Source organism: Galleria mellonella, unplaced genomic scaffold, assembly GCF_026898425.1.
Source record: "Galleria mellonella isolate WM207_F2 unplaced genomic scaffold, CSIRO_AGI_GalMel_v1 utg117, whole genome shotgun sequence".
Classification (NCBI taxonomy): Eukaryota; Metazoa; Arthropoda; class Insecta; order Lepidoptera; family Pyralidae; genus Galleria; species Galleria mellonella.
The window spans coordinates 10,162,760-10,175,115 of record NW_026441980.1 but is presented as its reverse complement, the minus strand read 5'-3'; the positions used below and the strand labels follow the sequence as shown (position 1 = coordinate 10,175,115).

Below are 12,356 nucleotides of genomic sequence, written 5' to 3'. Positions count from 1 at the left end.
ATTACACATTAATAGGATTCCCAATTTTTAAGGTTTTAACAAAGTAGTTCATCTAAATATAATAATAAGCGGAGTCTTTAAAATTTTATTTTGTTTTATTTCGTTACAGTATCACAGTTACTATGATGATATAGAAAATGTAACGCGACTAATAATAGCTATGTTCGACACATTTTCTCACTGTGAAGTCTATTGCTGCACACAAAGAGTTGTTCTATGTGTGTAAGTAGCTTTAAGATGTATGTAATATTGTGTTCAGAAACGAAAAATATATACTAATGTATATATTTTTCGTTTACATAATTGTAATGAGTAAAATTATAGGATAAAATATAAACTTAGTGTTCCTAATTCTATTTAATGCCAAACTTATTTTGAAAATGTAATCGTTTTTGTTTTTTTTTTTTGTGTGGATTTTCAATATCACTTTTAAAGATATAAAACTCTCATGCGATGAGTTTTACTTACACTTGATCACTTTTTATATGTAATACATAGCCATTTAACTGCATAGTAATGGACTGTGAATAATATCACTGATGATTAAATCAAAGTCTATTGGAACTATCAAGTATAAAAAATAGGTTCATTATCATGAGTAAAATATAGTATTATGACATAAAGTGAGATAACAACATTATCTCGCTTTTTGTTCCGTAAGGGTTTACAGATATAATCTAGATAAAGAGAAATAGATTTTTACTTTCGCGCCACTCTATATATAAAATTGTTATTTATTTCAATGCAATTGCACTGTATACGATAATAGTAACATAAGTGGTGCGTTTTGCATACTTCTAATCGAAGCCATATAACAATTATCCATTTACCTCATATGAATGCAACTATGATGAAATTATGGTAGGATATTTATTACCTTTGTGAATAGACATTATTATTTTACAATTTTATATGAGCCTACCTGAGTACGACGGGTGACAGAGATAAATGTAAAAGGAAAATATTACCCCGACCCCAAATAAGGAGTTAAAGAAAAGAGCAATGATGTTGATCTTATAATATTATATGAACACCATTTTGTAGTAGTACCTATTGTCGCGTAAGGAAATAAGGTGTAAACCAAATCAAAATTGACGTTTCAATGTCGTGAACACGATGTCATGTACACGGCTCGTGTACATGACATCGTGTTCTTATTGAATAATCAAATTGCTTGGGATTTGCTCCCGTCACAGACTACAGCAACGCATGATAATAATAATGTTATTAAATTATAATAATATTATTTAGATTTGAAATATTGGAAAGCATTTAGTAATCATCATCATCATATCAGCCGTTAACTGTTCACTGCTGAACATCAATGTTTGTGAGAATTTATTATGTATTTATATATTTTCCGATATTTCGAAAATGAATAAATATTTAGATACTCAAGGAATTAATTTAGTTAATAAATTTCTTAGGGAATTATATTATTATAGGTAGAAGTTATAAATTTTAAATAAAAAAATACAATAATAATAAATGCTTATTAATTAGGGACACCTTTTATGTACTCGTAATTCCAAATAATATCAAATGGAAAGTTTAACCTATTTATAAAAATATCTAACCTTTCATAAACCTATTTTAGTTATTTAACTATTTTGTCCCTTTCCTTTGTACTAAGTTCCCAATTTGAAAAGCAGTGACAAAGCAGTGTGATAGTTAAAATAGGTTTGTACAACGTTTCAGTTTTTATGAATAAGAGGGTAAGGATATATCTTGATATACGTGTATCGCAATATTACTCTTGACCGCTTTTTATTTTACATACATGTATTATATTTTAACTGTAAGAATAACCAGATCGATTAACGTATTTTTGTCGAGAATGCTCTACTAGTTTCATAATCATCCGGGTCTTTATTTGTTTGTTTATGAGATGGTTAACATTTGTGGAAGCATTTGTCGACTAAACAGTCATCGAATCAGTTTCAACAACACAACGGTAACCCCTTATTGTTGTGGTAAATGTAACTTTCGACAAACCTTCATTTTGTTGATCATATTTGAATCCAAAATTAAGAACACCGTTTTATGAAAGTACATACAATCGGAGGGAAGAGTTAGTTATTGTAATCGGCTCCACTAGTCAAGTGTCAAACGAATCTATCAATAGAATTGTTTCGATTAGCGTTTGCATAGGAAAGAACAAGACACCGGACGTTGCCGTCTCATTTTATCTTAAAGATTTTCTAACTAAGAAACTGTCAAAATAATACTTATCGTATTGTTTTGACAGTTTCTTTGCCACTTGTCTAGTGATGTAAGGGAGGGGAAGTAAAATTTACTGATTACTTTCAAATAAGCTGCCACATTTCATTAGTATACTAATGCAACTAGAACGCTCCCTTACCGCTTCCATTCATAGCCCTCGGGACGCAATCACTAATCCTCACGACCACATACAATAAATCACTGGAAGACCGCCACGCGATTATTTAGATATATAGAGAATAGCTTAGTTAGCTTAATCAAAGTATAATTATCTCTAAAATATTATATTGTACATTTGTTACATTAATAAGCAATTTTAAAATGTAGGAGATTCTCAATTCCATTGTTATCTTCTAAGATTTTTTCGCTATTGTATAATATATTCTGAACTGATTTAAATAATTTTGTACATCGTATCAATATCATCTCTCTGATTTCTTTATATAAATCAAAATTAAAAATTATTTTGTTATTAACTTAAATTATCAAAATTAGAAAAATAATAGTTAATACATATATGGGAGTATGTACCTATGGTTTAAGAATATAACCAAAGTAAAGCTATAATTCTAGAATGATATTAAATCTCCCACGCACTTGATACATATTATTGCTTGTTTTCCAGTAAGTTGTTCTTATTTCGTTATTCATTCTAATGCTTGTTTGTGATAACGCTGCCATCTCAGATCGATTGTAGTAGTGGAACTACGTCAAAGGATTGGCTGAGAGCCAGAGGGTATTTAGTACCCACCTACCTAAGTGCTGTTTACTTTGGGTCCTTTCACAAGATTCACCTTTATACATTCACATTTTATAAGAATATTTTTTAAAAACTACTATTTGTTCCCTATATGTACTACAATATTCATGAAAACGTTGGCTATTCTACAGAAATACACTAAACACTTCATCCAAGAAATATAAAAATATAAATTTACGGCGTTAGTGTGTCTTTCAATAATTCTCTTACTGTTAGTATGGATTTAATTTCAATAGTTTGAGAGGAAGATCCACTATTAGTAATAGCATAGAGGTCACTACGTAAACAGTAATTCTCTTTATTATAATTTTATTTTTGTTATTATATTATAATTTTTTTGTAAGATCTTTATTTATAAGTTCTTCACAAATATGAATGATGCTTAAAAATATATCACATATATTATTTATTACTAATAATGGAACTGAACAAGAATATTTTCGCAAATTTTAATTGAACTTAATACACAATACTGTTACATAGTTATTTTATAATCTTAAAATAAATTAATTTTCTAGTTATTTAGTAAAATAAAAAAATATATAAATTTATTTTAAAATGGTAAATTCTTTGTCTCGTTTCCATGGAAGTTACGGAAAATTTCTTCTTAATCCCCACTTACGTTACCTTTTTATATTGGTAAGTCTCCATGTAAAATTTCCAGATTATATTTTCGTAAAGATGAAATCCAATTAACGTTAATCTCTACGTAACTTTATCCACTTTAAAAGTCAAGCTTAATAACAATATTCGCTTAATCAATGTTAATAAAAAATGTACCGGTTATCAAATTGGACTAAATAATAATATCTACTTGATAATAAAATATTTTTAATAGTGAAGATATAAGTACTCAAATTCGCAATTTAATAAAATAAAATATAAATAATAAGAGTATATAACATAATATTACAAAATGATGTGCAGTACTTACTTCATAAATACCCAGGGGTAAATTGACTAGACTAGACTTTCCATTTCTCTATTACTCGTGGACTTGATTGTGATTTCACCTAGTACATTTGTCTGTTTACTGTTTAGAAAATTTTATTCAATTTTATAGCTTAACATACTTCTTCCAAAAATATGTAGTTCGTAAAATTATTTGATATAAATTTGTTTTATTGATATATTACTCATTTTATATTATGTTTAATATCTCGTCAGTCAGAACTAACCTACTTCAGTACGCTTATTTAACTCCTGTAACATTAAATTATATTATAAGCATCATTGATGTTTTTAGTATGAGCCTGCCAAAGATATTAGAAGCGGCTGAGAAATATCTGGAGTCGGGTTAAATACCATTAATATAATTTTGTATGTAAGCAGGTTACAAAATTGCTTTGGTTTTTACTTTTATAATGTTATAATTATTTTAATGGATAAATAAATATACATATACACACACATATATATATATATATATATATATATATATATATATATATATATATATATATGTATATAGTAGTGAGTGGGCAGTGGTAGTGCTAAACAGAGGTTAAAATAAATATTTACATAAATATGCAAGTTTTTAAATATTAAGATTGATATAAGCAAATATGCTTAAAAATTTAAAACAAAATACCTTTAGGCTTACAAGCTAGCAATTTCTTTAACCTTTGTTGGTGACTAAAGGAAAGATCAGATAAGTTAACGTCTGTAGGAATACAGAATGAGGTACTTACACGTACTTAAAATTTAGGCGACAGTAAAAACGTTAAAACAAATGTCAACGGCCTTTAATGGGTTTCAGTCCCAAGGGCACCCGCGATGGTGCCTGATAATGAGAGATGTGGTGCATCACTACCACCCAAGATCATAACTTACACATACTTAAAAATATTTATGTTTCTGTATTAGGCATCACTTACTGAGGCTGCCCACGTACGTCTACTGATGGATTCGTGCGTTTACATTCGAATACTAGCATATTATCTTGTTAGGACGAAAAATGCGGTCGATTGCGGATAAAGGTTTGCACATTTGTTCTTGTCCATTCGTGGTGTTCATCATATTATCATCATATTCACCATTAACTGTCCACTGCTGAACACAGGCCTCCCCTATAAGGTGGAGATTTCCAGTACTTATCACGCTTGGCCGGAGGGTTGGCAGCCTAAGTTAGGTTTGGTATTATACTATTTTAAGAGGGACGCTGCTGCCCACCCCTCGACCATTATTTCCCTTAGTCGCCTCTTAAGGAACTCACAAAAAAGGGAAGGATAACCAATTTTAAGTTGGGACCACACAGCAATTCGTGTTGTTTGCTGTAAATTGTCCAATAGTAGGCAAGACAAAAAGATGAAAAATAATGTAATCCTATAAAAGATTCAGGTTCTAGTTTTATCGGGAGCTTTTCTATAAACGTGCCTTTACCACTGAAAGTACATATATGATTAATTTTAATAATTTTGAAATATCTTTGTATGTAATATTAAATATTGTATATTAAATTCTGCATTAAAATTTATAAATATTTTAAAATATCGTTCATTTTTAATGGAAATATAAAATTAGACGCGCCTCTTCGTAGAATATTTTAATATTCAAGTTCAATATTTTCTTGTTCCTCCGCCAAATCTTTATAGAATGAATTTCCTCAAGCTCGGCATCGAGTCGTCTGTTATCACGGTTCGTTACATATAAAATTTATATATATATTTATATATATATATATATATATATATATATATATATATATATATATATATATATATATATTACCTATAAAATGAATACATACGTGTATTACAATTGTTTTAACCATTAATGCGTTAAGAAGTTAGACACATGAAATGCAGTAATAATATTTTCTGTAGATAATTAATATATTATATTATTCAATTTTTTTATATATGCTATTTACTTGTAATAAATAGTTACTGCCGTATAAAAAAAATAATTTCTGATTCTGTAACTAATACGCATACAATACTTAGATGATATAGAAAGTTTATGAGTAAGTTTAAGACAAGAATAACTGCGTTTTCTTGGGATAAAATAAAAGAAACCCCAAAAAGAGATATGGTTAAGACGAAATATTGTGAGGATTGCGGTAGTCTCTCCCAATAACTCGTTGCTAAAAGAGTCACGTTGCTCGTGGTCCCAAGAGTAATCCATTTTTTATTTCACAGTATATAAATAAAAACATATCCATGTGGGGGTGTGTGTTTAATATACAGTATATATATATTTGTATATATATCTTTGTTGGTTTAGTTTGGCGAAAAAACTACATGAAATGTGCAAACTTCTTTTATTTCTAATAAACAAGTTCTTAAATAGTCAACAGTAAATGCGAGCAAAACTTTCCATATATCATAATTACTTTATTATTAAAAGTTTCTACCTTTAGAACTTATACAACTCTTTATAATGATGTAATGATGGAGTGACTTTAATACAGTTTTTTATACTAGATATTAAACGAGAAATAGATACACAACAGTGCATGGCATTGTTTCACTCAGGCGAGACATTAAATATTTTAATTACCTAGTAGTAGACTACTTACTTATGAGAGTATGGTTTATAGCACATTATGTTATCAAATTTTTCATCTATTACACATTGTTACATACAAAAGTTTCTGACGTGGCTTATCAGATGATGATTCTACGTTCCCTCCGAAATACGATGCAAGTGACAATTTTTTTAATAGATTAAAAAAATTTTTGTTATTGTCTAATTTCGTATTTCTTCTAACAGGTAGCTTCGGTTCCCCACCGGTTTTGATTGTTATAACACATTATAACATACACATTACACAACAGTTATTGAATTCTACAACACTTGCGAGTAATTTTTCGAAGGTAAGTTTTGTTCTAAAATTTTTATATCTTAATTTTACTTTTACTTCTATTGCTATTGCTTAGTAGTTTGTACTTACACTAATTCATAATTTTGGACAAAGTAATAGCTGTGTTTCTTGCATGCTCTTTTCAGATGAAATTGCATTCTCATTGTGTTGTAGAATTATGAAAAAACACTATTCAAAAATGCTTAAAGATTACTATTCTTTAATTACTTATTTACTCTATTTTATCTGGTATTTTATAAAAAGTAGCTTTTATTGAGGATTTAATATCATCATCACCATTTCAGCCATTATCCGTCCACTGCTAGACATAAGTCTCCCCCATAGACTGCCATAAGGAACCTCCTATATCCACTGACTCCCTGCAATGCAATTCAGGTCATCACTCCATCTAGTGGGGGATCGTCCTACACTGTGTTTGCCCGTACGCGACCGCCACTCAAGAATCTTTCTTCCCCATCTGTATTTAATATACTTTATCTTAATAATCCATTAACGATTTCCAATAAGAGAATAACTTAGTCTACTGTTACTTTTCTGACTAAACAGTTGTATGGCGGTATAGAATTATATATATATATATATATATATATATATATATATATATATATATATATATATATATATATATATATATATATATATATATATATATATATATATATATATATATATATATATATATGGTGGCAGAAAGTATTTATTTTTAATGACTTAAATGGCAACAAATAATATATACTACTCCTATATTATTATAGAGTACCATTATTGTTATTTTAAATTCAAAGTATATACTTAGAGAAAGAATTCTGTTTTTAGTTCTTTTTTATTATTAAAAGAATGTAGAATATTCTATAAGAATTGGGAAAATTTAAAACGTCTTGTTTATCTATTTATAATATTATAATAAATACAGGAGGCGTCAAAATAGAGCGGTCGGGGTGTCCCGGAATCTGTGGCCCGCAGGCCGCGACCACATCAACCCTGTCTTTCTCAAGCTTCCGTAATTCATTCACCACCAATGTCAATTACCTGAAACGAAGGTACGTCCTTGTGTTTATATGTATAGAGGTTTTAATTTTTTTTTATGTCTATTATAAAAGCATGCTGAGCTTGATAAGAACATAGTATAGTTCTAAATATATACTTTCATGATTATTGAATAAATTTTAATTAAGATGTTTACAAAATTATTAATATGCCTAATAATTAATATTCATAATAATAAACAGTAAATCTGAAACGATTTACTATTTATAAAGTTCGTAGTGAGTCATAATAAATGTTAAAAATTAAAGTAATGAAGTAATTCCTGGAGAACTAATGATCTACTTGATCTTGTCCCTTAATTTTAGTTGTTAGTAATGGTAATGTTTTAATAAAATATTAAGGCACTACGTTGTAATAAAAATACTTTTTTCATTGGTTTAAAAATGCTGAAAAATTTAAAACACCGTAAAAAGGCCAAAGCCGCTTCACGTCACCGCTTCCACCTCCCGTCCGCACTTGACCCTTCCGTTACTCTGCCTGCCCCGCTGCCCGCCATTTTCACATACCGTGTAGCACCACTCATCAGCTCAAATGTTTATTTATATTCCACGCCGCGCTGATCATATTTGTTCGCTGGCATCAGCTCAGTTCCATCGTCAGTGCATGGCGCTTTGTCCCCTCGATGTTTTGTCGTGATTTGATGTCGCTTATGAAGAGAAGTTACATCGATATTTTTTCTCTAGTGATGAATGCTTTTCAGAAGTATAAAGCATAATTAAATTGCCAGTGCAATATTTGATACAAGGTGCATACTACCTAAGTCCTCGGAGGCGGCAACGCATGAGCGATGTCATGAACGCCGCGGTGTATTCTGTGTAGTTCATGGTATTGTTTATGTCGGTACGGTTCTTTCAACTAGGTAACCGTCAGCTTGTTTGTCACTCCGAGTAGTATAAAATATTTGGCTCATCGGTGAAATTAGATTAGAATGAGTGGCTACATTGTGTGTGTGTGTCGGTTTTGTCCCTCCTGTGCGTGTCCCTGTATCCCGGTGTGGCGTGGCTGTGCGGCGGCGTGCGGCGAGTAGCTCAGTGGAGGCGTTGCGCAGATTCAGCTCGGGGGACCTGCAGTCCGAGTGCGATGAAGGAGAGGTGGACCCCTACACCGGCCGCCCGGCTACTACCAGCCAGCCTAAACCGCAAAATCAAAGGCCGGCCTCCCAGGGTAAGTAAATGTTTCTTAAAAAAAAATACAACTTAGCGCTTTACCCGCGGTAACCTATTTTCTCTCCTGTATCCGTCGCTATTTATAAATATTATTTTTAATGGATGTTTAAACCGCTTTAGAAATCTAACAAATTTCAGTATTATACATTATTTGACTTACAAACTTGAAATTTGGCAGATTTAAAGTTTTTAGTCTTCTTGAATTTCCTAATTAGATGTGGGGTTGTTATGTATTCATTTTACTGAATAGATAAGTAAATTAAACAGATCCATTAATTTTAATACACTAAGGGTGTAAAGAATACCATATACATATTAAAATCTTCGTGCAGACGGATAAAAAGTTATCACGTTAGGTACGAGTAATTTTATGAAATTGAAAATTAATTAACTAAGATAATGTTAAAAGCAATCACAAATTTATTAGTATATTTATTCTCAGCAACTGGAGGGAGCATTGGTAGCGCATCAGGCCCACCCCAACCGGCGGCTGCAACGGCAGCAGGAGGAGATCTTTCTCTAAACTTACGAGGTGGCTCCCGTGGCACCTCCGCTCCATCCTCCCCAGCCAAGTCTCGGGAGTCTTTATTGCAGCGCGTTCAGTCGCTCACTGGGGCGGCCCGTGATCAGGGCGCCAATTTACTAGGTAGTTTTGCTTACAAAAGTTTCATATTATAAAGCCAATATGTCATAGTTTTCTGTGCTATTTCTAAACCTGGTACATTATTTCATTATCTAGAGATAATTCAAATATAATGAGTTCAAATAAAATGAAGAAATGTTGCAGGAGTTGATTACATCATGAGTGACTGATATTGATAAAAAATATAGAATTAAGTAAGTACTCTGGTTGAAAGGTACCATTAGTCCACTTATCTGTATTACTGACTTTTTATAATTTCTGAAAATTATAATATTTATATGTATATATATTGTCGTATAAATTATAATAGTATATTTATTACCTGTTCCAATATGCTAACAGATAACGAATGAGTTGCCATATGTCATTGTGTTCAGTGAAGAAGAAATGTTCTCTAAAGTATTAAATTGTAATGAACTGATGATTCGTATCTCCAAAAAAGCCTTAAGAAATCTTGGTTTTACCATTTAACTACTCGTAGTCTGTTACAATTCTAGCGGCAATATGGTTATTACACCATCCTATCTAAGTCGGATTTGGTGCGTCATATATATAATTCTCTACATATGTTGTGGAACATCTTATAAATAGCTTCATTTAGAATATCGGTACCCTTGCTATATCCCTTAACTTAGATTAAAATAAACTTTGAAATAACACGGAATATGCTAGAGAGAATTTTAATGAGACTGAGACTTTTGAATTGGCTTCATTTGTAGTGATACCGTTCTGCAAGAGTCTTTTATTTAATGCCCATATTATAAGTCCTTAACAAAAGTCATTATTCTCATTTCAGATAGCCGAATATAGATTTTAGACATATATGAACTACCACTTCATAATCACTTATCTACATTCACCTATTTCCCTTTGCCTTAATATTTGTAAAAATATATTTTATTTACCGGATTTGCTTAGACACTATTCTCCTTGCAGAAAATGATCATAATTTTCATTCATTGGTCAATATTTTTACTGACTTGCTATCTAAACTTAAAAATTAAATTTATTCAGGAAGCGTGACATCAGTTGCTTCTGTGGGTCGCGGTTATAATCGTGACCGTTGTGTGACACTGCTGGTGGTAGATGATCAAAACACTGACTGGTCCAAGTACTTCAGAGGCAAGCGCCTACCTGGTGAATGGGATATTCGTGTGGAACAAGCCGAATTTAAAGTACGTTACTTTTACTTTTAAAATAAATTTTAATTGCTTATAGATAGACTAACAAGTTTAAGTGTATAAGTTAGTTATAGGTAGATATCACTTTATAGTATAATAGATTTTTTTTTCACAAATTTGTAATAATAATAATACAATATCTTAGCTATTTACAATGTCATGAATTTCGTGTAGATAGGTATCAAAAATATGTAGGTATCCATAGCCCGCCTGCAGTACAATTAGATACAATCAATGGCAATAATAGTTACAACATGACATTATTGTAGGTAAGATACGGAAACGCGAGTAGAATCAGAAAGAATTTTGTTCTACTTTTACCAACTTCTACATTAGATAGATACCTATACACAAAGCATAAAATATACCAAATAATTGCCAGTGAACAATCATATTATATATCATAAAAACTAACCTTTAAGCTGGTTCGAATTGTTATATCACTGGCATAATATGTCAGTGAATAATCATATATAATAATACAGTCATATTACTAGAAGAAAGTTTTTTAGTAAGGAATTTTGCGACTGAAACTAGGGACTGAGTCTGCGTCTGTCTGAAGTCTGAGTTTTCTATAAATAAATAGCTATTGGAAAAAATTTTAAGTGGCCATTTCTTCACAAAGGGATGATATAATTGCCTGTAATCACGAGTACTTTAATTTCTCAGTATAACAATGCGGACAAAGTTATAATGAAACTTATGAAATTATAATACACGTAAATATTAAAGAATTAAAAATGTGATGTCAGTTTTTATAAAATAAGCCAAAAATTTCTAACTGTAGAATAATACGTTAGTACTAATAAGAAATAAGCAGAGATAATATAATAAGGATAAGTGATACAAATATATGAAGTAGTTTGTTAAGCGATGAGCTAACAATTCTTATACATTTTTTTCTTTGACAGTCTTTATTGAATATGATTTGTTTAATGTATATTTTATTTTCCCTGATTACAATCAGGGAAAATAAAATATAAAAAATGTGCAAATGTGTGCAAAATTAAAGATGTGTATAGAGATACAGAACTTTGTTAATGACCTTCATATGTAGGTATTTCAAAGGGCAAGCAAGTAGTGTCAAAAGATTTAATTATTTGTGCAGGAACACAGTGCGTGAATTAACTATTGAATTAATTATATCTGTACATATATACATACTGGTTGTTGTATATGACCTACAAACTCTGAACAAAGTAATCTAAATTCTAGCAATCTGTTTAACGTGAACTTTATATAAGGAAATACGTGAGACTTGTACATTTGTAAAGATAAATCATTGTTCTAGGTGTTATATTTTAAACTACTATAGAATTCAATTACAGTAATACGGTTTTTGTCACACGGTCTTGCTGCTCACCCCGTAGGTGATTCAGTGTGAAGATTGACAGCTAATAGATAGTCGGATCCTCTGAAATGGAACAAACCTATCAAAAACAAAATAAAATGTGTTCAATATTTTTTATTGTTATGAATAGAGGGTATATACTGTATATCTACGAGTATA

At 30.5% G+C, this 12,356-nt stretch overlaps 1 protein-coding gene across 1 annotated transcript in view; it reads left to right on the top strand.

Moving 5' to 3' along the window:
• Positions 1-6,791: 6,791 nt before the first annotated feature.
• Positions 6,792-12,356, top strand: part of LOC113511855 (synapsin) — a gene marked incomplete at its 5' end in the record, with an annotated part of 83,597 nt that continues 78,032 nt past the window's right edge. The window contains 5 exons of the mRNA XM_052897557.1: positions 6,792-6,801; positions 7,723-7,849; positions 8,905-9,020; positions 9,465-9,668; positions 10,680-10,840. Coding sequence (XP_052753517.1) covers positions 6,792-6,801; positions 7,723-7,849; positions 8,905-9,020; positions 9,465-9,668; positions 10,680-10,840 — 618 coding nt within the window. The remainder of the gene's footprint in view (positions 6,802-7,722; positions 7,850-8,904; positions 9,021-9,464; positions 9,669-10,679; positions 10,841-12,356) is intronic.